Consider the following 23192-nt stretch of genomic DNA (forward strand, 5'->3'; position numbering starts at 1 on the left):
AAAGCATTTCTGGTGGAGTGAATTAAATTTATAAATACTTCTTGTAATGCTACTTTTCCTACTATCACAAAAGATTGAGGAAAGGTGTAAGGCTCTATATTACAGGGACAATGTAAAGACTGATATTAAAAAAGAGACCTTTGAATTACATTGAAGAGGATTATATACATGCAAAGAAATTATTAGGCCTATGTCATTTGTTGTTTTATACTCTAATATGCATATATTCCAAATGCATAGCCCATCCTCCTTGAGACCCCCTAAACATGCTACAAATTTGAAGTGTCTCTGCATTATTCAAGTGAGGCAGGAAAAAGTTTCTCTAACTGATCTTATTTTATTTGAATACAATTCTAATAATTTGACATTAATGCAGTAAAGGGTTAACCCAGCAGCCTCAGGTTACTCAAGCCCTGCACTTTTCAGAGAGGTGTCTTCAGGTACTGGCCCTTCCTTGACTAGCTCCTGGGAAATGATCTGAGCTCTTGGAATTTCCAGTTTGATAATAGTGTTCTAGTATGCCTGAGGCCTTGGGCTGCATTTTGTTAGTCTGACGAGATAGTTTATGCTAACAGTATGAATCACCTCGAATGTCTGTTTTTGAATGGCTGAAGCCCTGGGCCATGAGGTATCACTACACCTCTGGGGTCTTGAGACTGAACAGGTAAGGTCAGTCACAAGGGTGATGCATGTCTATGTGACTGACTTCCAGGAAAAACCTTGGACACCAAGGATCGGTTGAGCTTCCCTGATTGGCAATATTTTGCACATGCTGTCACACATTTCTGGGAGAATTACGCATGTCTCCACGTGACTCAACAAGGAAGACGCACCAGAAAGCTTGTGACTGAACTGATACAGAAATAGCGTACTGTAAATAACAAAGCCTAATATAACGAATTGACTTAGAGTTGGAGAGAAGAATTTAGGGAGTGGGGACACAAATATCAGACTGGATAACTGGTGACTTCTTTGGTGGTGTATTAGGGTTCTCTGGAGGGACAGAACTAATAGATGTATATATGAAGGGGAGTTTCTTAGGAAAATTGACTCACACAATCACAAGGTGAAGTCCCAGACTAGGCTGTCTGCAAGCTGAGAAGCCAGGAAGCCAGTCTGAGTCCCAAAACTTCAAAAGCAGAGAAGCAGACAGTGCAGCCCTTCAGTCTGTGGCTGAAGGCCTGATAGTCCCTGGCAAATCACTGGTGTAAGTCCAAGAGTCCAAAAGCTGAAGAACTTGGAGTCTGACGTTCAAGGGCAGAAGACACGCAGCACAGAAGAAAGATGGAGGCCAGAAGACTTAGTCAGCGTAGTCCTTCCACGTTCCTCTGCCTGCTTTTATCCTAGCTATGCTGGCAGCTGATTAGACGGTGCCCAACCAGATTGAGGGTGGATCTGCCTCTTGAGCCCACTGACTCAAATGTTAATCTTCTTTGGCAATACCCTCACAGACACACCCAGGAACAATATTTTGCATCATTTAATCCAATCAAGTTGACACTCAATATTAACCATCACAAACGGTAACAAAATATTTGGTCAAACTGTCAACAGCTGTCTTTGGAAAGAAGACCAAATAATGATTGAGGCTGTAGCCTTAGAGGAAATGCTAGGAGAAAAACTAAAAATTTTGCATGGGATGGCTCTTTCTTGCTGTGTTCAGCAAGGTTCTAGAAGAAAAAAAATGTATTTTTTTCTCGATTGAAATTAGCTAGCCTGCAGAGATGGAGGAAAATATCATCTTGTTAACGAAAGCAGTTTTTGCCATTTTTTTCTTTTTATTATAAAGGTCATATATAACAAGAATATATAAAATATGTATGTATAAAGAGTATTTTAAAAGCGAACATCCATGCAATCACCACCCAAGACAAGAAACAGAACATTGCCAGCATCCCAGAAGCACCAGGTGCCACTCCCCAATCTTACCTCTCCACAGAGGAAATCATTATTCTGGTTCTGGGGACAGCAAAACACTTGCTTTTCTTTACAGTTTTATCTCATGTATATAAATATATACCCTTAAAACAATATAGTTGTTCAGTTTTTACTGTTTTAAACTTTATATAAATGGAATCATGTTGACGGCATCCTTCTTTGATTTGCTTCTTTTGCTCTATGCTATGTCTGTGATATTCATCTATGTTGTGGTTAGCTATTTCCTTCATTTTCACCACTGTGTAGAATTCTATCGTTTCAATATAAATGCCATGGTAGAATTTAACCATTCTACCATTGCTGAATATTTGGTTCATTTCTAACTTTTGGATATTGCAGTGCTGCTATGAACATTAAAAAATTTTTTTCTTGGCCACCTTCCTGATTGGGAAGAACATTCTTGTACATGCTTCCTAGGATACATGTTCAGTAGTTTTCCCAAGGCATTGTATTAGTTAGGGTCCTGACAGGGAAAAAAATAACTGTAATGAAAGATAACCTGCAAAGATGTATACTTCAGAGTGCAATTGCTAGGTTTTGAGCAAGTTTATCTTTAAATTTACTGAAGGACAAATTTTTCCACAGTGATTGTTTTCAATGTAAGAGCTGACATCATCACCAAAACTTAGTATCATTAGATCATTTCATTTTTGCAAATAAGGTAAAGATGTAATGATACCACCTTGTAGTTTTATTTTTTACTTCCCAAATATTAATATGGCTGGGAATATTTTCATGTTTCTTGGTCATCTGGATTTCCTTTCACTTGATATGCCATATAAAGTCTTTTGTCCAAATTTCTATTGACTGTCTTTTTCTTACTGATTCATAGGGATCATTTATATATTCTGGACACTAGTTTTTCACCAGTTATATATATTACAAATATGGTGGTTCTTTGTATTGGGTTTATATTAAGTTCACTAAGTAGGTGAGATTATGTATGCTTATTACCAGTTCTTGTAGTTTTGCTGTATTTTCTTCAAATGCCCCAAATCAAAATTATAATAAAAAGAAAATGGGTTGGATATAATAGACAAAACACGTAGTAAAGAATGTGAAGAAAATTCTGGGCAGAGAAAACAAAAGTGAAGGCATAAGAGGGAGGAAGAGTGGAAAAGTAAGAAAACTATCTCTATTAGATCAATTAAAGTTTTAAATTTTATTTCAAATGATTATTAAATATTACTAAATGATAATATTCAACTACATAAATCTTTAAATGAAAATAATTTAGCATTTATTCTAATATTGAAGATAATAAAAATAAACCTAACGCAAGACAGAAAATAATTTACTATGGTACTATTTACCTTTCAGTATGTTAAATCAGTGTTTCATTGAACTTAAATTTGTACATAATTTACATAAGTAAATCACATGATCAAGAACCATAACACTACAACTCTGTATTTGCCATAGTGTATAATAACATCAGTCATGGGATTGGATTGGCATGCTAGCAGGCATTAAGCCTAATTTAAAGAATCTAGTAATTACAAGTCAAGTTACCACTTTGCCAAAGTCTGCGAGTTCTTAATTAAGGTATTCCTAAAGTATTATAATATATAAAATACATATTTAGATCATAAGCTAAAATATGAAAAGCAAGGGGAGAGAAAACAAAAATAAAAGAGAAAAGATTTAGCTCCTTTAAGAAGTAACAGAAAATGGCTTCCAACTTCATGTTGCAATTAAATAATAATAATAACTATTATTATATTATTGAGACAGAGTCTCGCTCTTCATCCAGGCTGGAGTGCAGTGGTAAGATCTTGGCTGACTGCAGCCTCGACCTCCCAGGTTCAAGTGGTTCTCCTGCCTCAGCCATCTAAATAGCTGGGATTACAGGCGTGTGCCACCAAGCCTGGCTAATTTTTTTTTTTTTTTGTCGTTTTAGTAGAGACAGGGTCTCACCATGTTGGCCAGGCTGGTCTCAAACTCCTGACCTCAAGTGATCTGCCCACTCGGCCTCCCAAAGCGCTGGCATTACAGGTGTAAGCCATTGTGCCTGGCCTAATTAATTATTTTTTGAGAAGAACTCATTGATAGCACAAAAGTACTTGGAGAAACTACTTAAGCTAACTACTATTAAGCTGTCTTCTTTCACAAATATTAATAAAAATATTGATAGAAATGTAACTAAGATACGTAATGTGTTTTAATACACATTCATCTTTTGAATTACACATTTTCTCTTGAGGATTATAATAAAATGACAGTACAATTCATCCTTCTTTATAGATTTGTGGAAAGTATCAACATAATTGACAAGAAATGAAATACTGCCATTTAAAAATCCTGTATTAAAATAAAACTACTTTGAATCATCTTAGACTAAATATTTTAAAAAGTGATTCAAGTGCTTATTCATAAGATAATGGAATTTTAAATAACAAAAGCCAAATTAAAAATTATATTTTAGGCAAAAACCATTTTAACACAGATAATACTGTGATATTTATTTTCCTGAAGAAAACCACTTATGCTAGTTACATTAATACTCTTCACAGAACTTAAGATAAATTTTAATTATGAATGCTCATGAAGTATTTAAAGATACTAGGATCAATGCCAACAAAGTAGTTAAGTGCTGAAAAATTCTTATGATAATATAGGTATGTGTGAATCTTTGAGAGCCCTTACAAATGTTTTTATATTCAGTATAAAAATAATAAAAAAAATCACCTTCTTATCCCATTCCTAATTTCCCTTTTAAAAATTATCTCTTAACAGGATTAATTTCCAGTTGATGTATAATGGAAGTAAAATTCTCATGGTTATAAAAAAGATACACAGAATCAGTATATGTATCTTAGAAAAGCAAACATCATCTGAGGAAGGATTATTGCACTTGCCTTCACTAAATAAATCTGCAAACTTAAAATCACAAAGAACAAATTCATTGATTATAAAATAACAAGTTTCAATTAAAAATTAATGATAAAATGTTCAATGTTTACTTAAAAAATATATCAAGGGTATGTTTGGGATTGTTTGGTTTTATTTTCTTTGATGTTGAGTACTTTGTCATCAATCCTGGCCTAGAATGAAAAGAAACACACAATTAAAATGCAGGAAGAGATTCCAGAAAATAATTCATTTTTAATATTGATTACTTAATAATTTATAAAATAATTGAATTTCATATTGTAGCCAGCTTTATTAAAGCTCAAATTAGCCATACCTTTTTGTTCTTGTTACAGCCTTCTGTACTCCACTTGAGCTACCTTTAGAGGAAAGAAAGTCAAGAAATTCCATAATGAATAATATAATTAAAAAGTTGTATACAAATTTAAAAAGTTAAAACTTATTGATTAAAGATAACTTCCTTAGTACTATATAGTTCATATGTAAACACACCAAAAACTATAATTTCTTTGTAATTTACTAATTTTATTAGCATTACACTTAATTTTATTGGTGAAATTTGGGTACAGTCAGCACTACCAAAAAATAAGTTAAAGAGGCTTTCTGGTTATGCAATTATAGTTAATTTACCACTGTGCCTTCACAGATGTTCTCTGAAGGAATTTCTTTTTTGATTAGATCACTCAGCTCCTTAAACCTTTGAGTTCATTCTGTGCTAAATCAAGATCAAACCAAAGTTTTCCCCAAATTCACAATCTATAGGCTTGAGTTAATTCTAACCTATGGCAATGTAACCCACATTTCCCTAAATGGCGGCATACACAAACTACCCATTTAATAGTAAATGTTTCAGATTTAACAACAATCTCATTAATTTTAATAATACATATTCCTAGAAAACCATGCAGTTTAAAATGACTACACACTTACCAGTACTTCTGGAGCTTTCTTTAGGTTGATTAACTGGGTTAACTTTATCCTTTCTTAATTCTTGGATAAAACTTTTATTTAAGCAAACATCCACATGCACATTGAACAGGGTTAGATCTGAAGTCTTTTGTTCTACGTTACAAACAGGACAAACTAGAGCTTGGTCTGTTTTCACTTCACATAAGTAAGGCTGGCAGTACTCTTGTCTACTTAATGACCCAACATCTTCGTTTTCCAATGAAACAGTACAAGAAGAATTCTGACGACAGTGTTTAATATTAAAAGACTTGCTTGGGAGACTAGAACATTCTTCCTTGCTATGCTTATTAATTAAAGCATCTATGCTTTCTGCTTTAGATGAGTTATCTATAGTATCTACTAAAGCTACACCATCTACTGAAGGTATTTCTTTAATTTTTGGATGGGCTTCATAATCTTGCTTCTCACAAGGTGAAGAAGCAGGAACATTTTCTTTCTTGTTAACTTTGGTAGCAGAAACACGTGAACATGAGAACATTTTAAAGTTTTCACTGATTGAAGGTCCATCAAGACATTCATCTACATGTTTATTCAAGGCTTCCAGACTGATGCACCCTTGTGCCCTAAAGCAAACAGGACAGGTAAATATCTGACAGTCATCTGAATTCTCTGATATTTCCAAATTCTCATTCATCTTCTTCTTTAAAACTTGGAATGGTTGTGATGTCTGGAAACTTTGTTTATTCACGGCTTCACATTTAAATGTATCTTGGTGACTCCATTTCCTTTCTGATCGTTTTTTATCAAAGAAACTCTTCTTATGAGACATTTCTAGAGGTTTTACAAACTTATCTTGGTCAGTTTTCTCTAGTATACACCCAGTGGCTGACAGGGCTTGGTTTCCAGCCTGTAAAAAGCCAATAATGCTCCTTTGTTGGTGTTTCCTGTCTTCTTCATTGAGAAAACTAGATATCCGAACACCTAAATTAAACCAATCACAATCAATTTCAAATTGAACAAAGCCAATTCACTCACAATGCATAAAAACGTTTTGTCTAGTGCTATGACATATACAAAAGGTTGGCTAGAGAGAAACAATGAGTAACATTTCAAAGCTGGTATTATAAGTACAAATTTACGTTCCTTTATAAAAGAATATCATTAAATATTAACTATTTGGAGTTAGTATAATGATGTAGGATTTTAATTCATATGACACATAATACCATTAAATTAATACCACTAACTAACTGGAGTCAACTATACAGACTCTTTAGCTCTTTTTTTTTCTAATAGACTTTATTTTTTAGAGGAATTTTAGGTTCACAGCAAAATTGAGCAGAAGGTACAATGAGTTCCCGTAGATCCCCTTTCCCTACACATGCACACCCCTCCACTCCAACTATCGACATGTGGCACCAGAGTGGTACATTTGTTACAATCTATAAACCTACATTGCCACAACATTGTCACTCAAAGTCCATAGCTTACATAGGGTTCACCTTTGGAATACATTCTGGGCGCCTGGACAAATTTATAATGACGTGTCATTATAGAATCATACAGAATCATTTCATTGCCCTGAAATTCCTGTGTTTTGCCTATTTATCCCTCCTTCCCCTCTTAACTCCTGACAATCAATTATTTTTTATGGTACTCATATTTGCCTTTTCCAGAACCTCATATGGTTGGAATCACACAGTATTTAGCTTTTTCAGACCGGCTTCTTTTACTTAACATTATGCAGTTAAGTTTCATTCATGTCTTTTCATGAGTTGATAATTCATTTATTTTCTGTGTTGAATATTATTCCACTGTCTGTATGTACCACAGTTTATTTATCCATTCACGTAGCGAAGGACATCTTGCTTGCTTCAAAGTTTTGGCAATTATGAATTAAGCTTCTATAGATATCTGCTCTTGGGCTTTTTTTTTTTTTTTGAGGTGGAGTTTCACTCTTGTTGCCTAGGCTGGAGTGCAACGGTGTGATCTCAGCTCACTGCAACCTCCACTTCCTGGGTTCAAGCGATTCTCCTGCCTCAGCCTCTCGAGTAGCTGGGATTACAGGTGCTGGCCACCATGTCCAGCTAATTTTTTGAAGTTTTTGTAGAGACGGGGTTTCACTATGTTGGCCAGGCTGGTCTCGAACTCCTGACCTCAGGCAATCCACCTGCCTTGGCCTCCCAAAGTGTTGAGATTACAGGCGTGAGCCACCGCACCCAGCCTGGCTCTTTTAATTAACACTTTATTCAGTTGATTTCAGTGTGTGCTATATCTTTCATAAATAAAAGTATGGCTAGTGACCCACTCCTTACTAGTAAAATGTGCATTTGGAGTGGTGATCCATATATATACGTTCAACCAGTTCACTTTGGAAACATGGCTTGTTAGTTTTTACCATGTAATAGCTGGAGATGTGATTTCACAATGTCACAATCCTTTATCTGCAATTCCAAAATCCAAAAAGTTCTGAAAATTGTAAGCAACAAGTGATATCTGATGACTAAATTAATGTCATCAGTCTTTACAGTCTCTGAATATTTTGTTTTGCTACAGAAATATTAATGTGTTTGAACAGGGGGTGTTGCCCCAGATCCACAAAGAAGTATTACAACATAATATACTCTACCTGCACTGAATTTGCTTTCTAAAATCTGAAAAGTTTTGAATTTTGAAACATACCTGGCCACAAGAATTTCATCAAGTTATAAGGAAAAGAACAACTTTAATTGGCTCTTACTGGAATTAAACTAATGATCATGGCTTCACACATCAGGGTCTAACAATTAAAGACAAATGGCAGCAGCAAAGGAAGAACTTTCTAAACAGGTTTAAGAAATAAAATGAAGGTGAGAATACAGGTGCTCATTGACTTACAATAGGATCGTATCCAGATAAACCCACTGTAAATTGAAAACATAATAAGTCAACTTACAATACTTTCAATTTATGATGGGTTTATCGGGATGTAACCACCCTGTAAATCAAGAGTGTACTGAAAGCATACAGCTTTCCCACTGTCGCAAAGTTGAAAAATCATTAAGTTGAACCATTGTTAAGGTGGGGGCCCCCTGTATTCCCAAAGTTGATTATTTGGGAAAATCTAGCAGATTTAAGGAAAAACAAAAAATAAAAAAGTCATACCCATAAGTCTTAATCTCAAGGGATGTGGAAAATCAGCATCAATTTCTGTTTTTAGCAATTCTTTAGCAATGGCAAATATTTCTTCCGCAGTAGAAACAACAGATGAAACTGTAGATGCACGAGTTTTTACTTCAAAATTCACATTCTTCAACTTAATGGTAACAGTTCTACCCTATAACATACACAATATGTTATTTATTTATTTATGAGACAGGGTCTCTCTCTGTTGTCCATGCTGGAGTGCGCTGGCACAGCTGTAGCTCACTGCAGCCTTCAACTTCTGGGCTCAAGCGATCCTCTTGCCTCAGCCTCCTGAGTAGCTAAGATTACAAGTGTGTGCCACTACACCGGCTAATTTTTTTTATTTTTTTGTAGAATCAGAGTCTCACTATGTTACCCAGGCTTGTCTCAAATTCCTGGCCACAAGCGATCCTGGCCTCCCAAAGTGTTGGGATTATAGGCATGAGCTACCACACCCACCAGAATACATTATTCTGTATGACTTCCTAACTTCTAGAAAAAAGTCATTTACATGTTAGAAAAATTCACAAAGGGGGCCGGGCGCGATGGCTCACGCTTGTAATCCCAGCACTTTGGGAGGCCCAAGACCACAGTGAAACCCCATCTCTACTAAAAATACAAAAAATTAGCCAGGTGTGGTGGCGGGCGCCTGTAGTCCCAGCTACTCGGAGAGGCTGAGGCAGGAGAATGGCGTGAACCCGGGAGGCGGAGCTTGCAGTGAGCCGAGATTGCGCCACTGCACTCCAGCCTGGGCGACAGAGCGAGACTCCGTCTCAAAAAAAAAAAAAAGAAAAATTCAGAAAGGTTTACAGACATAAGAATATGGAAGTATAACCAATTATTTATAAAACATGGTGATAAAAATATCATAAAGAATAAGAGGCCGGGCGCAGTGGCTCACGCCTGTAATCCCAGCACTTTGGGCGGGTGGATCACGAGGTCAGGAGTTCAAGACCAGCCTGGCCAACATGGTGAAACCCTGTCTCTAACAAAAATACAAAAATTAGCTGGGCGTGATGGCAGGCACCTGTAATCCCAGCAACTGGGGAGGCTGAGGCAGGAGAATAGTTTGAAGCCGGGAGGCGGGCGTTGCACTGAGCCGAGATCACACCATTGCACTCCAGGCTGGGTGACAGGGCAAGACTCTGTCTCAAAAAACAAACAAACAAAAAGAATAATTAAAATACCATTTTAGCCAAAAACTTTTACTTCCCTTTCCAAACATAAGCTGAAATCCCATTTTATTTTGTTTTTGAGATGGGGGTCCCGCTCTATTGCCCAGGCTGGAGTACAGTGGCATGATCGTGGTTCACTGCAGCTTTGACCTCCCAGGCTCATGCTATCTTCCTACCTCAGCCTCCCAAGTAGCTGGGACTGCACACTTGTGCCACCATGCCCAGCTAATTTTTACATTTTTTTTTGTAGAGACGTGATTTCGCTATGTTGTCCAGGCTGGTCTTGAACTCCTAGGCTCAAGCAATCCTCTGGCCTCAGCTTCCCAATGTGCTGGGATTACAGGCATGAGCCACTATGCCTGACCTAAAATCCCATTTTAGCCAGTAATTTTTATTCCCCTTCCCAACTGAATTTTTTTGTTTGTTTTTTGTTTCTTGTTTTAGACAGAGTCTCACTCTGTCGCCCAGGCTGGAGTGCAGTGGCGGGATCTTGGCTCACTGCAGCCTCTGCCTCCCGGGTTCAAGTGGTTCTCCAGCCTCAGCCTCCAGAGTAGCTGGGATTACAGGTGCCCGCCACCATTTTTAGTAGAGATGGGGTTTCACCATGTTGGCCAGGCTGGTCTCAAACTCCTGACCTCAGGTGATCCCCCTGCCTTGGCCTCCCAAAGAGCTGGGATTACAGGAATGAGCCACCGTGCCTGGCCCCCCAGCTGAATTTTTATAAAAGACCATTACAAGAGGGAAAGGTTAAACGATCACTTTTATTTTTACTGAATCTCTTTTGGAGGTTGATTAATTACCTACAAAGGAAGGAAAAAAATCTTTCTAAAAGTGTCTCACTGAAAAGGACTTATGAATAGCTCACACTTATTGTGTACCTTCTGCATTGCCAGATGCTATGCCAAACAATTTAAATGTAAGAATTCCCTTTACACTTCAGTTTTTTATGAGTGCAGGGTTTCAGCGGAGACAATGAAGCAGTTCTAGAGATGGGTGGTGGTGATGGTTATAAAACAATATGAACTGTACACTTAACAATGGTTAAAATGGTAAATTTTATGTTATGTGTATTTTAGTATCCCCTGGAGGAGGAAGTTAATTCCTGCTCTCTCTCATCTGAGGGCAGTTAGATTTACTCACTTACTTCCAAAAGGAAAAACACTAACTTCACAGTGGAAAAGCCTAGAAAACACTAATCAAGTGATGAAGGTTAATAACATCCATGACATCATGTGGCTATTATATACCCCATGATAGGATGTTATGAGAAGAGCACTTCCTCTTTGTGATATTCTTTCTAAAAATCCATAACCCTGATCTAATCATGAGAAAATCATCAGACAAACCCAGATTGGGCGACATTCTGCAGAATACCTGTGTAGTACTACCCAAGACTGTCAAGGTCATGAAAAAGAAGGAAAAACTAAGAAACTATCACAGACCAGGAAACTGGAGAGGCATGACAGCTAAATGCAATGTAGTCCCCTGGACTGAATTCTGGAAGGCAGAGACGACATTAATGGAAAAATAAGTAAACTCCAAATAAAGTCTGGGGTTGAGTTAATCACTGACAATGTATTAAATGTCAGTTTCTTATTTTTGACAAATGTACTCTGGTAATATGTTAATAATGGAGGAAACCAGGTGAGGAGTATGCTGAAATTCTATTATTTTTGTGACTTTTCTGGAAATCTAAAATGATCATAAAATTAAATGTTTATTTAAATATTTTTTAAACAGAAAATTCTTTAAACTCAAGGTATGATAAAGATACTCATCAGATATTCCACTCTTTGTAGTAATTTTTTTAAAACAAATTTTTTACTGATTAGCATAATAGTTTTACTGATGCATTATATGAACATAGTAAATTATCACATGTACCTCATAGTTTTGATCTTTGTAAAGATCAAGTAAGTGTACTTGGGATATCTATCACCTTAAATATTTGTATTTTATGCTAGAAACATTCAAATTATTCTCTTCTAGCTATTCTGATATGTAACATAGATTACTGTACACTATAGTCACCTTACTGATCTATTGAACACTAAGTCTTATTTCTTCTATCAAACCAGATATTTGTACCTGTGTAGCAATTTTAAAATACCTTTTTATTAAACTTTGTACTGACTCTACCTCTGGTTTGAGAGTGTGGGGAATACACTAAATAAAAATTGTTGCGAATGAAGATTATAAAATAGCAAGTTCAAAGCCTTATGGGTTTTGTTGTCCTGTGTTAAGCAACCTGGATTACAACCTTGAAACAAAATGCCTATTTTAGAAGGTAATTGTCTAAGTAAGAAAAACATTAAAGGATGATTGGAAAGACATTTGTAATATGTGAATACAATTCTCTGGAAATCCTTTCTTTTGCCTTATTATCTAATGTCAGTGTAACTTTGGTTTTAACTTATTCAAATGTACTCCTGAGGTAAAGGAGTAAAGTCCTCTGAATTATACTGAACCACTCTATCCTCATAAGGTGCTTCTTCATAGAATCACCTCATCACAGACTCCAGATATGGGTCAGAATTGGATTTGTATCTGACTGTTGGGGATAGGAATACACTATTCTGACGTTTGTTAATTTGTATTCATCTTTAAGAAATGTGTAATCTAACTCTAGCTTTTAAGGTAGCATTTTACTATTAAAAAACTTAAAAACTAAGAACACCATATCAAAATAAAGCACCTTAAGTCTTTCTTTCTGTAGATCTTGAGCAAGTTCACTGCAAAGTTCCTGACATAGGCTGTATTGTTCTTCCGCTTTATTTATCTCACTGAACGTCCTAGAAAGACAAGAATAATTTTGGTGCACAAAGTAAACTATAATCCAGGATAATTTGGAAATGGTATGCATGTTTATATGGCTGGCATTAAGTTATATTTTTCTGTAGTACAAAATAAAGTTTTCAGATGAACTAAAATTTAATTAAGTAAAAACATCTAAGATCTATATAAATAACGGAAACCCACCTAAACAGCAAAGCTTGATTAGCAAAGAAACAATGTTATGCTCTTGCTCTATTATATCACAAAAAAGATAATTAAAATTACCAACAGATAATGGTAATGTCTCCAGAACTTAAAACAGATTAGGGTGTATGTATATATAGACTTTATTACAGAAGATTATCTTAAGAAAGTCCAAATGAGAACATCATTCCAATTACTGCACATGGATTTTATGGATGAGAAACATCTTTAAGTAGATTTAAGGGGTTGGCTCATGGAACCTAGGCAGAGCTGTTTAATAGACAGCTGAAAATAGAAGGTTGATAAGATTAAATGTAGGTATTTTGAATTCATCTGCAAGAGTGTTGAAAGAAGTTAAGTGATATTAACTTAAAAGAGGATAATACAAAGAGACCAGAATGATGAGTATGGACCCTGAGCAAGTGACTCTTCAGTAAAGAGTCCCCTTTCTACTTCTAACCTTATCCTCAGCTACTCAGTTCTCTTCCCTAGTGGCAACCAATGTGTCAGCTTCTTATTCTTATGAATTCCTTAGAAATATTCCACGTATATGGGCGCCTGTAGTCCCAGCTACTTGGGAGGCCGAGGCAGGAGAATGGCGAGAACCCAGGAGGCGGAGCTTGCAGTGAGCCGAGATCGCACCACTGCACTCCAGCCTGACGACAGAGGGAGACTCCGTCTCAAAAAAAAAAAAGAAATATTTCATATATATATGTGTGTGTGTATATATATAAAATGAGCAAACAAGAAGACATTTTCCTCTCATTTTTTATATAAACAGTAGAATTTTAGATACATTGTTTAGTACCCTGCTTTTCTCAATTTGTCATGGTGAGAGTTCCCCATGAGTAAATGATTTCCTCATTTTTATATAGCAGCATAATATTCTAATTTAATGATGTAAGATAATTTAACCAATTCTCTATTCATGGACATTACAGTTTTTTTCTATTATAAAAAATGCAGTGAGTAACCCTGTATATATGTAAAATGACATGTGACTAGAGCTGTGGAATTAATTCTCAGTAAAAGAATTATGGCATCAAAGTACACGCGTATCTGTGATTTTGATACATATCATGAAATTTCTTACCCCCTGTGGTAGGCTAGATAATGGTCCCTAAAGATGTCCACATCCTGATCCCTGGAATCTGTGAACCTAGTATCTTACATGACAAAAGGGATTTAGCAGATGTGAATAAATTCTGACGGAGAGAGATTACTCTGGAATGTTCAGCTGTGCCCAATGTAATCCCAAGGGTCCTTATAAGAAGGAGGCAGGAGGGTTAGTCAGAGAAAGAAGTTGCTGAGGCTATGAGCCAAAGATTCTATGGCCTCCAGAAGCTTTTCATAAAGAAATGGACTCTCTCCCAGAGCTTCTAGAAGAAATGGAACTCTACCAACACATTAACTTTAGAACCGCTGACTTTCAGAATGGTAGAGAATAAATTTGTTTTGTTTTAAGCCACTAAATTTGTAGAAATTTGTTTTAATTGCAATAAAAAAACCTAATGTACTCCCTCTAAAGTTTACACATTTTTCACTCCTACAGTCTTGCCAATAGAGTATGTTAGAATCTTTGCCAACCTGATTAGTGAAAGGTATCTGAGAGAACTTTCAATCTGTATTTCTTTAATTATAAATAAAAATGGTAGTATTTTCACTTGTTTTAAGAGCCATTTGTATTTCCTTTTCTGTTAATTAATTAGAACTTTGTTCATTTTTTCTGTTGGCTTACTGTTCCTTTTTTATTGATTATAAGAGTTCTTTCTATATTAGAGAAGTTAGTTTGTGATATAAATTGCAACCTCCTTTCCCCCAACTTCATACCAAGTTTGATGTTATATTGCCCATTTTAAAAAGCCAAGGGGAGAAAGTTTCCAGAAAAAAAAAGTGGAGAACACATTCCTGTACATCAAATAGTGTTCCCAGTAACAGAGAAAATGGCAGAGAAATTTATCAAATAGGGCAATACTATTTTGCTTTTGATGTTTTTTTTCTCTCTCTCTCTTTGATTGCTTTTATATGGACCAAAACCTAAAATAGCAATTTTTATCAAAGCTATTGATTATGCTGTCTTGTAAAAGTTATTCAGCTTTTTCTGACCACAAATAATATATGTGAAATATAAACACAACCTTGTACTAGGTCAGTGTTTTGTTTTGTCTTGTTTTGATTTTGAGACAGACTCTCACTCTGTCACCCAGGCTGGAGTGGAGTGGTGCCATCTCAGCTTACTGCAAACTCCGCCTCCTGGGTTCAATTCTCGTGCCTCAGCCAGCTGAGTAGCTGGGATTAAAGTTTAAGCGACCACGCCAGGCTGATTTTTGTATTTTTTGTAGAGACAGGGTTTTGCCATGTTGGCCAGGCTGGTCTCAAACTCCTGGCCTCAAGTGATCTGCCCACCTCAGCCTCCCAAAATGCTGGAATTATAGGCGTGAACCACCTTGCCGGACCCTAGGTCAGTGTTTCTTAAATGTCTCAGTGGAACCTTGCTGCTTTGAGGAAATAATTGAGGGACGTTTCAAACAACGACTTATTTCCCCAAACGGTAAGTTTCCATCATTATTTCATTTGGTTTTCAAACAGGATTGTAAACCACTAAACTAGATCATCTTTAAGCTCTCTTTTATCAGTAATATTTTACTGTTTGATTAAGCTTCTGCTTAATCACCAATATTGAAAGAATTTTAGGAAGAATTCCCATTGTTACTTCTTAAATTTCCAAAGTAAATACTCAGTTGTCCTTATAAACAAGCTAGAAATTAAGATATGAAATTCTAAAATGCTTGGTTTTCACTAGGTAGGATTAAAACCAACATTAAAAAATAGCTGAAGTTAATTTTTGAGATTATAGCAACTGAAAATAATAGTCTTATACTAAGGCATTTATTGCAGGGAGTGTAAACTACTAAAAATTGTTATAGTAATTTGCAAATAGATTTCTTATTTCAGTGATATTTACTAAAAATTAATTCAATGTTAGTTTAAAATAACAAGAATTATGCACAGTTAACAATAAATAATAAAACATTACCTCTCAACGCTCATACTTTTCCTCTCTCCATCCCTTGAAATGAAAAAAAAAAGGTCTTTATTTTTCAAAGACTGAGTTTTTTTTAGTTAACCAAGAGGATTTAACATTATCAATTACCTTTTAGAAATCTCAAATTTTTTATTAAAATTTATACATCATAAAAAACAGTTTTTTATCTAAAAACAAATCACCAAAGAACATAGATAGGTAAGATGCTAATATGATTACGAATCAAGTCTATATCTATTGAAGAGAACAAACTTGAAAATAGGTAGATATTAGAAATTGCTTCTATTAAAAACCTGACTATCAAAAACCACAACTTATAAAAACAAATAGGAAGTGACAGTGTAATATCTTCCAGTCAAAAAATATAATTAAATGTTAAATAATTTAAAATCAGTTATCTAGTTTTTGGTTTAGTATATTAACTTCTTTCTCCCATAGCCTTTTAATTATTCATTTATACCACTCTATAGAACCTCAGTCGGAAATTGGTACACAGCTATAGGATGAAGATTGGGAATCTGAATCACCTAGTTTGGTTGTATTCTAGCTGCTCTGACAGGATTAGTTAAAACCAAAAAGTTGAAATGGCATGTAGAGTACTCATTTTCCAAATATTTAGTGAACCTATTATGATTCAAGCACTGTTCTAGAACTTGAGGATATAGTAATGAAGGAAATAGACCAAGTACTTGCCCTCAGGAAACTTATATATCCCATTGGAGAGAGACAGATAAACAAATATAGTAGTAAATATGGAATGGGTTGGAAGAGGAGAAGTACTCAGATTAAAAAGCAAAGCAGAATAGGAGAACAGAGAATATGGACAGAGGGAAAGGCAGGCTCGGTATTTGTTATTATAAATTACCTATGAATTGCATGTAAAAGCCTTACCTGGATCTCTAAATACCACAAGTTAATATATGTTATGTTACATCAGAACTATATTGTTTTCAAGCACTATGGAAATAAAAAAACTTTTGGATTAAAAATAAAGTTTTTGGGCTGGGCGTGGTGGCTCATGCCTATAATCCCAGCACTTTGGGAGGCCAAGGCAGGTGGATCACGAGGTCAGGAGATCGAGACCATGGTGAAACCCTGTCTCTACTAAAAATACAAAAAATTAGCTGGGAGCGGTGGCAGAAGCCTGTAGTCCCAGCTACTCGGGAGGCTGAGGCAGGAGAATGGTGTGAACCCGGGAGGCGGAGCTTGCAGTGAGCCAAGATCGTACCACTGCACTCCAACCTGGGGGACAGGGCGAGACTCTGTCTCAAAAAAATAAATAAATAAATAAAAAATAAAGTTTTATTTCCTGCTATCTTCAAATATAATTATTTATAGTGCTGTGATATCTTCATCTTTCATTATGCCCACTGAAGATCAAAGTCAGCTAACTGTGGACTCAAAAGATTGAAGAGCAGGAAGAGATGAGAAAAGCAATACAACGAGCCTTGCAATCTCTGTAAAATTTAGTAGGCTTAATTGGTCCATTGATTTTATACGCATCCTCATTGATTTTTATTGTTATCCTTTAGTTTAAATACAAGAATATAAAGGAGTCATTCTGAGGACAGGCTGACAAGGTGATGACAAAATTGTAAAAATAGTGCCCAGAGTTGACTTCCACGATTCTCAGTCTTTTAAAATTTCCTTCGTTTCATCTACTATCCCACAACAATTTACCTTCTACCTCTAGGGTTCCTCCTTTTAAGACCTAGATGAAAGAGTGGCAGGGAAGAAAACCCAGGGTATTTCCTCCAGCTGTTCCCTCTTCCAGCCTTTGCATGGCTGGCTCCCTCAGGTTTCTCCGCCTTTGGATGATGGTTGCTAACCCTCACACTTACCCCCCAGTCATTTTCTATACCCTCACTCTGCTTTACTTTCTTCATTTGTTTATTTGGTTATTTTCTATCTCTCACACTAGTCTGTAAACTCCATGAGGGCAAGAATTTGTCCTATTCGCTGCTGTTACCCACAGTGCCTAGAATAGTACCTAACACAAAGTAAAGTAGTCAGTACTGAATAAATGAATCCGGAAAAGAAAAGCAATGCAGTTTAAAGCTTTCAAAGAATCATTACATCTCCTTCCTTAAAGGGTGAATTATGGAATACGGCCATCTTTCTTTCCACAACAACCCGACTACTGGCATTTCTCTTAGGTTCTGAACAAAGAACAAGTTGGGATAAAAAATAAACTAACTATCATTCCTCTTGTCTCTCTACCTAACCACTGACACCACAACCTAGGGGTGATTCTTTATTCTTCTTTTCTTTCCTCCTACATCCAATCTGTTGACTCTAATTCAAACATTATATTTTGAATTAAACTAGCCTAAAAGAATTTTAAAACATGTTATCCACATAGCCTCATCTCAATGGTTAAAACTGATATTGCAGCAAATGCTAAAGAAAAAGCAGAATGACAATACATATAGATACCTTGTCAGGTGTGTTGGACCTAGACCCAAGGAGATATGAAGGAAATAATGCCAAGATGTTTCAGAGAAAAGGAGAGAGAGCAATGCCCTCTGTTGGTAAAGTTCTGTACATGTAATAATTCCAAGGGCCTTTAACATTTTCTCTGTAACTTTTCCTATTCCAGAAACCTAGAAAAGAATCAATATTTATTATTAATAGATTTTAAAGTGAAGCTAAAAATTGAGATTACAACCTCATTACACTTTTTTTTTTTTTTTTTTGAGATGGAGTCTCGCTCTTGTTGCCCAAGCTGGAGTGCAGTGGTGTCAAGTTGGCTCACCACAACCTCCACCTCCAGGGTTGTTCAAGCGATTCTCCTGCCTTAGCCTCCTGAGTAGCTGGGATTACAGACATGCGCCACCATACCCGGCTAATTTTGTACTTTTAGTAGAGATGGGGTTTCTTCATGTTGGTCAGGCTGGTCTCGAACTCCTGACCTCAGGTGATGCGCCCACCCTGGCCTCCCAAAGTGCTCATTATATCTTTTATCATCGATAAAAGGTATGAATAATGTGACTATCTTCAGAAGTCATGCAAGAAAACTGCTTTAATTACTTTTTGACCACATTTACTAAACTAGCATTTCATGGAATTTCAAAAGGCATTAAAAAAGGAGTGCTGTTGTCATATAAACTTGGGGAATGGTGGGATTAATAAATTTAAGTGAAACTTTTTATTCCAAGATTTATGAATTTTTAATATATTAATATGCATAGTGACACATCAATAGTACACTCTAAAGGTATCTGACCCCAGAACCTTTTTAAAGGGAATACCTATCCATACTTGAAAAACATATTGGAAAACACTGCTTTGCAGCTACTCCTTACATATACTAGTCAGTAATCATTACATATTACATACTAAGCATTGAAAAATATTTAAATTCATTCATGTACATTATGTTGAATGAGAAAAGCAAGTCCTAGAACATCATATACAGTAGTATATAGTGCAATTACTGAAAAAAAGTGTATATACGCAGAAAAATCTAGAAGCTCTAAAAAATAATAAAGTATACACTTTCTGGAACCCCTGAGGGATAATTTTACCATTTTAAAAATGGCAAAATATTTTGGTTTATTCTCTGTCAAAAACAATTAAAATTCTAAATCTCTTTGAAGCATCATGCCCATTAATCTAGCAGCAATGTGGACTTTAGAACTAAGATAGCACTAAGTTACAGATGAAAGGACTGTTAGAAATATTCTTTTAATTTCCCTTCTCCTTGGCAGGAGTTCACTTAAAAATCTGTGATTATTACTTTCTTAAAAGTTTATAGCAAATAAGCTAAATCTCAATTTTATGGTTTCATAGAAAGGTTTCTTCAAGTCCAAATTCAATCACCCATTATAGTTCTTGCTTGTTATCTATTATTTTAAAACTTTTAAGCAAAGAATGATTAACTAGTGGCCTATATAGTATCTCTACAGAATTCAGAGTACATATATAAATAAACTTTATGTAAAAATCTTACCTTTCTAATGGGTAAATCCTTGATGAAGTCCATCACAGCTTGTCTATTGGGAAGAATTTGGTATTGTCCATTTGGTTTATTCTTATCACTGCATACTTTTGCTAACATTGTATTTGGGGCAATGCCTTAAAAGAAGAATACTCTGATGACTCAAAGAAGTTGATATGTATGACTTTTAAATATGCAATAACAAAACAGAAAAAAAAAATTTAATTGCAAAAAATCCCAAATGATATATAATGCTACTTTAAAAATAACATTTGATTACCATCTGTCTCCCCAGGGCTTGCTATGGTTTTAGGAAAAGAAATTGTACTAGTTATAGTCATTGGGGCAGCAAAAATAAGAAATATTTAATTCTCCATGATATTTTAAAATGTAAGAGTAATTTCTGAGCTAAGCAATATTAAGTGTTATTATTAGTTTACTTACTACCTTTAGTAGGAATACAGATTTTTTTTTTTTTTTCAGATGGAGTCTTGCTCTGTCGCCCAGGCTGGAGTGCAATGGCGTGATCTTGGCTCACTGCAACCTCCGCCTCCTGGGTTCAAGCGATTCTCCTGTCTCAGCCTCCCAAGTAGCTGGGATTAGAGGCACGCAACACCATGCCTGGCTAATTTTTGTATTTTTAGTAGAGATGGGGGTTTCACCATATTGGTCAGGCTGGTCTCAAACTCCTGACCTCAGGTAGTCCACCAGCTTCGGCCTCCCAAAGTGCTGGGATTACAGGCGTGAGCCATCGCGCCCAGCCCAGATTGTTTTTATAGTGGTTCTATATCTATCTCTAAGAAAAGATACAGAATATAATTTAGGGTGGATGTTTGATCTTTGAAAATGTCTTTTGCGTAGATTATCCACATAAAGCAAAAAATCAAAGATTCTGGTTACCGTATATTTAAAATAATGATAATTAGATGGTGTATCATTTTTATGTTATTCACAAAACAAATTACTATTTTTCAGAAAGATGTTTCACAATTTCTAGGAGTCCTGATTAAGATAATTTGAAATAGGTATATTCAAATATATTCATTAAACAGTTCATTTCAATTGTTATATAGATCTTCCTAAAACGCATTATTCATTCTCATGCTTTGGTGTAGAAAGAAAAGATTTACCTAATCACAATATGGCTTTTACAAGATAGTTCAGGGTCCTCATTATGAATAACAGTTATTATGCTAAGAGACAGTGATGGCCTCATGGGTTATCAACATACGTAAATTTGTTTTTCCTTTTACCAGATAGTCCTGGACTGCTATGTTGCTAGTTAGTATTTCTTTTGTCTCCTACCTTGTGGCCGTCTGGGTTCTCTCCTGCAATGTAATCTTGGACAAGATTGAAGTCTCCCAAGGAAAAACTAATAATCAAGTTATTACGTGCGAAACCAATAAAAATATATTTTGTGCTAGAAAAAGATAGCTATATGAAATTTATGGGTTGGGCGCGGTGGATCACGCCTGTAATCCCAGCACTTTGGGAGGCCAAGGTGGGCGGATCATGAGGTCAGGAGATGGAGACCATCCTGGCTAACACGGTGTAACACCGTCTCTTTTGAAAACACAAAAAATTAGCTGGGCATGGTGGCACGTGCCTGTAGTCCCACCTACTTGGGAGGCTGAGGCAGGAGAATTGCTTGAACCCAGGAGGCAGAGGTTGCAGTAAGCTGAATGAGATCGCCCCACTGCACTCCAACCTGGGCGACAGAGCAGGTTTTTCTTTCTCAAAAAGAAAAAAAAGAAAAAAGAAAGAAACGTAAAATCTTTTTTTCTTCAGGCTCATAGTCTGCTTAATTCAAATTTAATTACTAGGTTCACAGCTATTCTGAATAGGTAAAGTTGTTAGAAGTTGAGTGAAACACTAGATAAGTAAAATGTTACTATATACTTTATAATGAGAAACTACTAATATTACTAATATTACATTTGAATTAGCCAGTCTGAAAATTATAACTACAGTGGCCATCAATACCCTTTTAAATACCTGCACTGGCTGTCAGTGTTGTTTTCTGCTCAATTCTGAAACGAATTTCCTTTACCACTTCCTCGGCTGATGTTCCAAAAACAACTGAGTTTTGGAGTATTTGAGGATTGTTTTGTTCTTCAAAGTTCACTTGGAAAGGATCTCCTGGGGGCTGCAAATCAGAAGGACTCTCTTCAAAAAGTAGTGGAGAGATGGATCGTTCATGCTCACTCAGTTTATTAACTTCCTTTCCTGGATTATCTAAATCATAAACAGGAAAATAACTCACCTTGATTTTAAGAAGTATATACTTCATAAGTTAGGTTTCCCTACATTATTTCTGAAGACAAAAACAAAAATCTAGTTTAGTTTAGTTTCTAGGATCCAAGATCAGAAATGCCATCATTTATCATTTAATGTTTTATAACCATTAAAGAGAACACTGATTATGAATTTTTCTTAAAAAGACTATTATCCATTTCCACAGTATAAATATTAAAAGGAAATATACTATGTAAAACTCACTAATGTTCGTACCTAAATTAATTGAAATTCAGAATTAGGTTTCAGTTCACATTACCTTTTTCTTCAAAAAAAAAAAAAGGAAATCTTTTCTTTATTCTTCTTTAGGAAGGAAAAGAATCTTCGAAAATTAGAATTAAGAATATAATAAACAATATATAATAATTATACCTGAAAATGTTGTGTTTTTGGAAGGAAAAACACTTAACTTTTCTTCATTTATGGAAGAAACCTTTTAGACGTTAAAATAATCTGAATTTTCTTCTTTCAAATGCTGATTTTAATTTTGATTTGCTTGTTTATAAAGTATCACTTTGACTAAGGGCACATTTGAAATAAATAGAAATTACCTGTGAAAGTTATGCTTCTTTGAATATACAAATTCTTAAGGTCTGATTGGATAATCCAAGTTTAAGAAAAAGAGACGTTATTATTAATAGGCTATAACTATTATTACAAAGTAAAGTAAAAATACCAATCTGGTTATTACCTCTTTATATTTATATTTTTCACAAATGGACTGTAAAATATACTTAAATCTATACTGATACTAAAAATGTCTCCATGAACAAATCTATTAAAGCCTGTTTTCTTGGCTTAATGTAGAAGAAATACATTTAAATGTATTTATAACAACCAAGGTTAGCAACAAAGCTTTCTGATCCCATCTCGT

At 35.5% G+C, this 23192-nt stretch overlaps 1 protein-coding gene across 15 annotated transcripts in view; it reads right to left on the reverse strand.

The window, feature by feature from the left end:
* Positions 1 to 4370: 4370 nt before the first annotated feature.
* POLK (DNA polymerase kappa) overlaps positions 4371 to 23192 on the reverse strand; it is a 90471-nt gene continuing 71649 nt past the window's right edge. For 6 of the 15 annotated variants that reach the window (XM_063623134.1, XM_063623142.1, XM_063623136.1 and 3 more), the window contains 9 exons: positions 22019 to 22258; positions 20036 to 20160; positions 18520 to 18686; positions 16075 to 16107; positions 12754 to 12850; positions 8863 to 9034; positions 5736 to 6699; positions 5126 to 5164; positions 4371 to 4982 (listed from right to left, as the gene is read on the reverse strand). In XM_063623134.1, coding sequence (XP_063479204.1) covers positions 4898 to 4982; positions 5126 to 5164; positions 5736 to 6699; positions 8863 to 9034; positions 12754 to 12850; positions 16075 to 16107; positions 18520 to 18686; positions 20036 to 20160; positions 22019 to 22258 — 1922 coding nt within the window. In that variant the 3' untranslated portion in view covers positions 4371 to 4897. Of the gene's footprint in view, positions 4983 to 5125; positions 5169 to 5735; positions 6700 to 8862; positions 9035 to 12753; positions 12851 to 16074; positions 16108 to 18519; positions 18687 to 20035; positions 20161 to 22018; positions 22259 to 22869; positions 22912 to 23192 lie in introns of all 15 variants that reach the window. The other 9 variants (XM_063623144.1, XM_063623146.1, XM_063623148.1 and 6 more) reach the window with 4 other exon arrangements.

The sequence above is a fragment of the Symphalangus syndactylus genome, chromosome 18 (genome assembly GCF_028878055.3).
Source record: "Symphalangus syndactylus isolate Jambi chromosome 18, NHGRI_mSymSyn1-v2.1_pri, whole genome shotgun sequence".
Taxonomy (NCBI): domain Eukaryota; kingdom Metazoa; phylum Chordata; class Mammalia; order Primates; family Hylobatidae; genus Symphalangus; species Symphalangus syndactylus.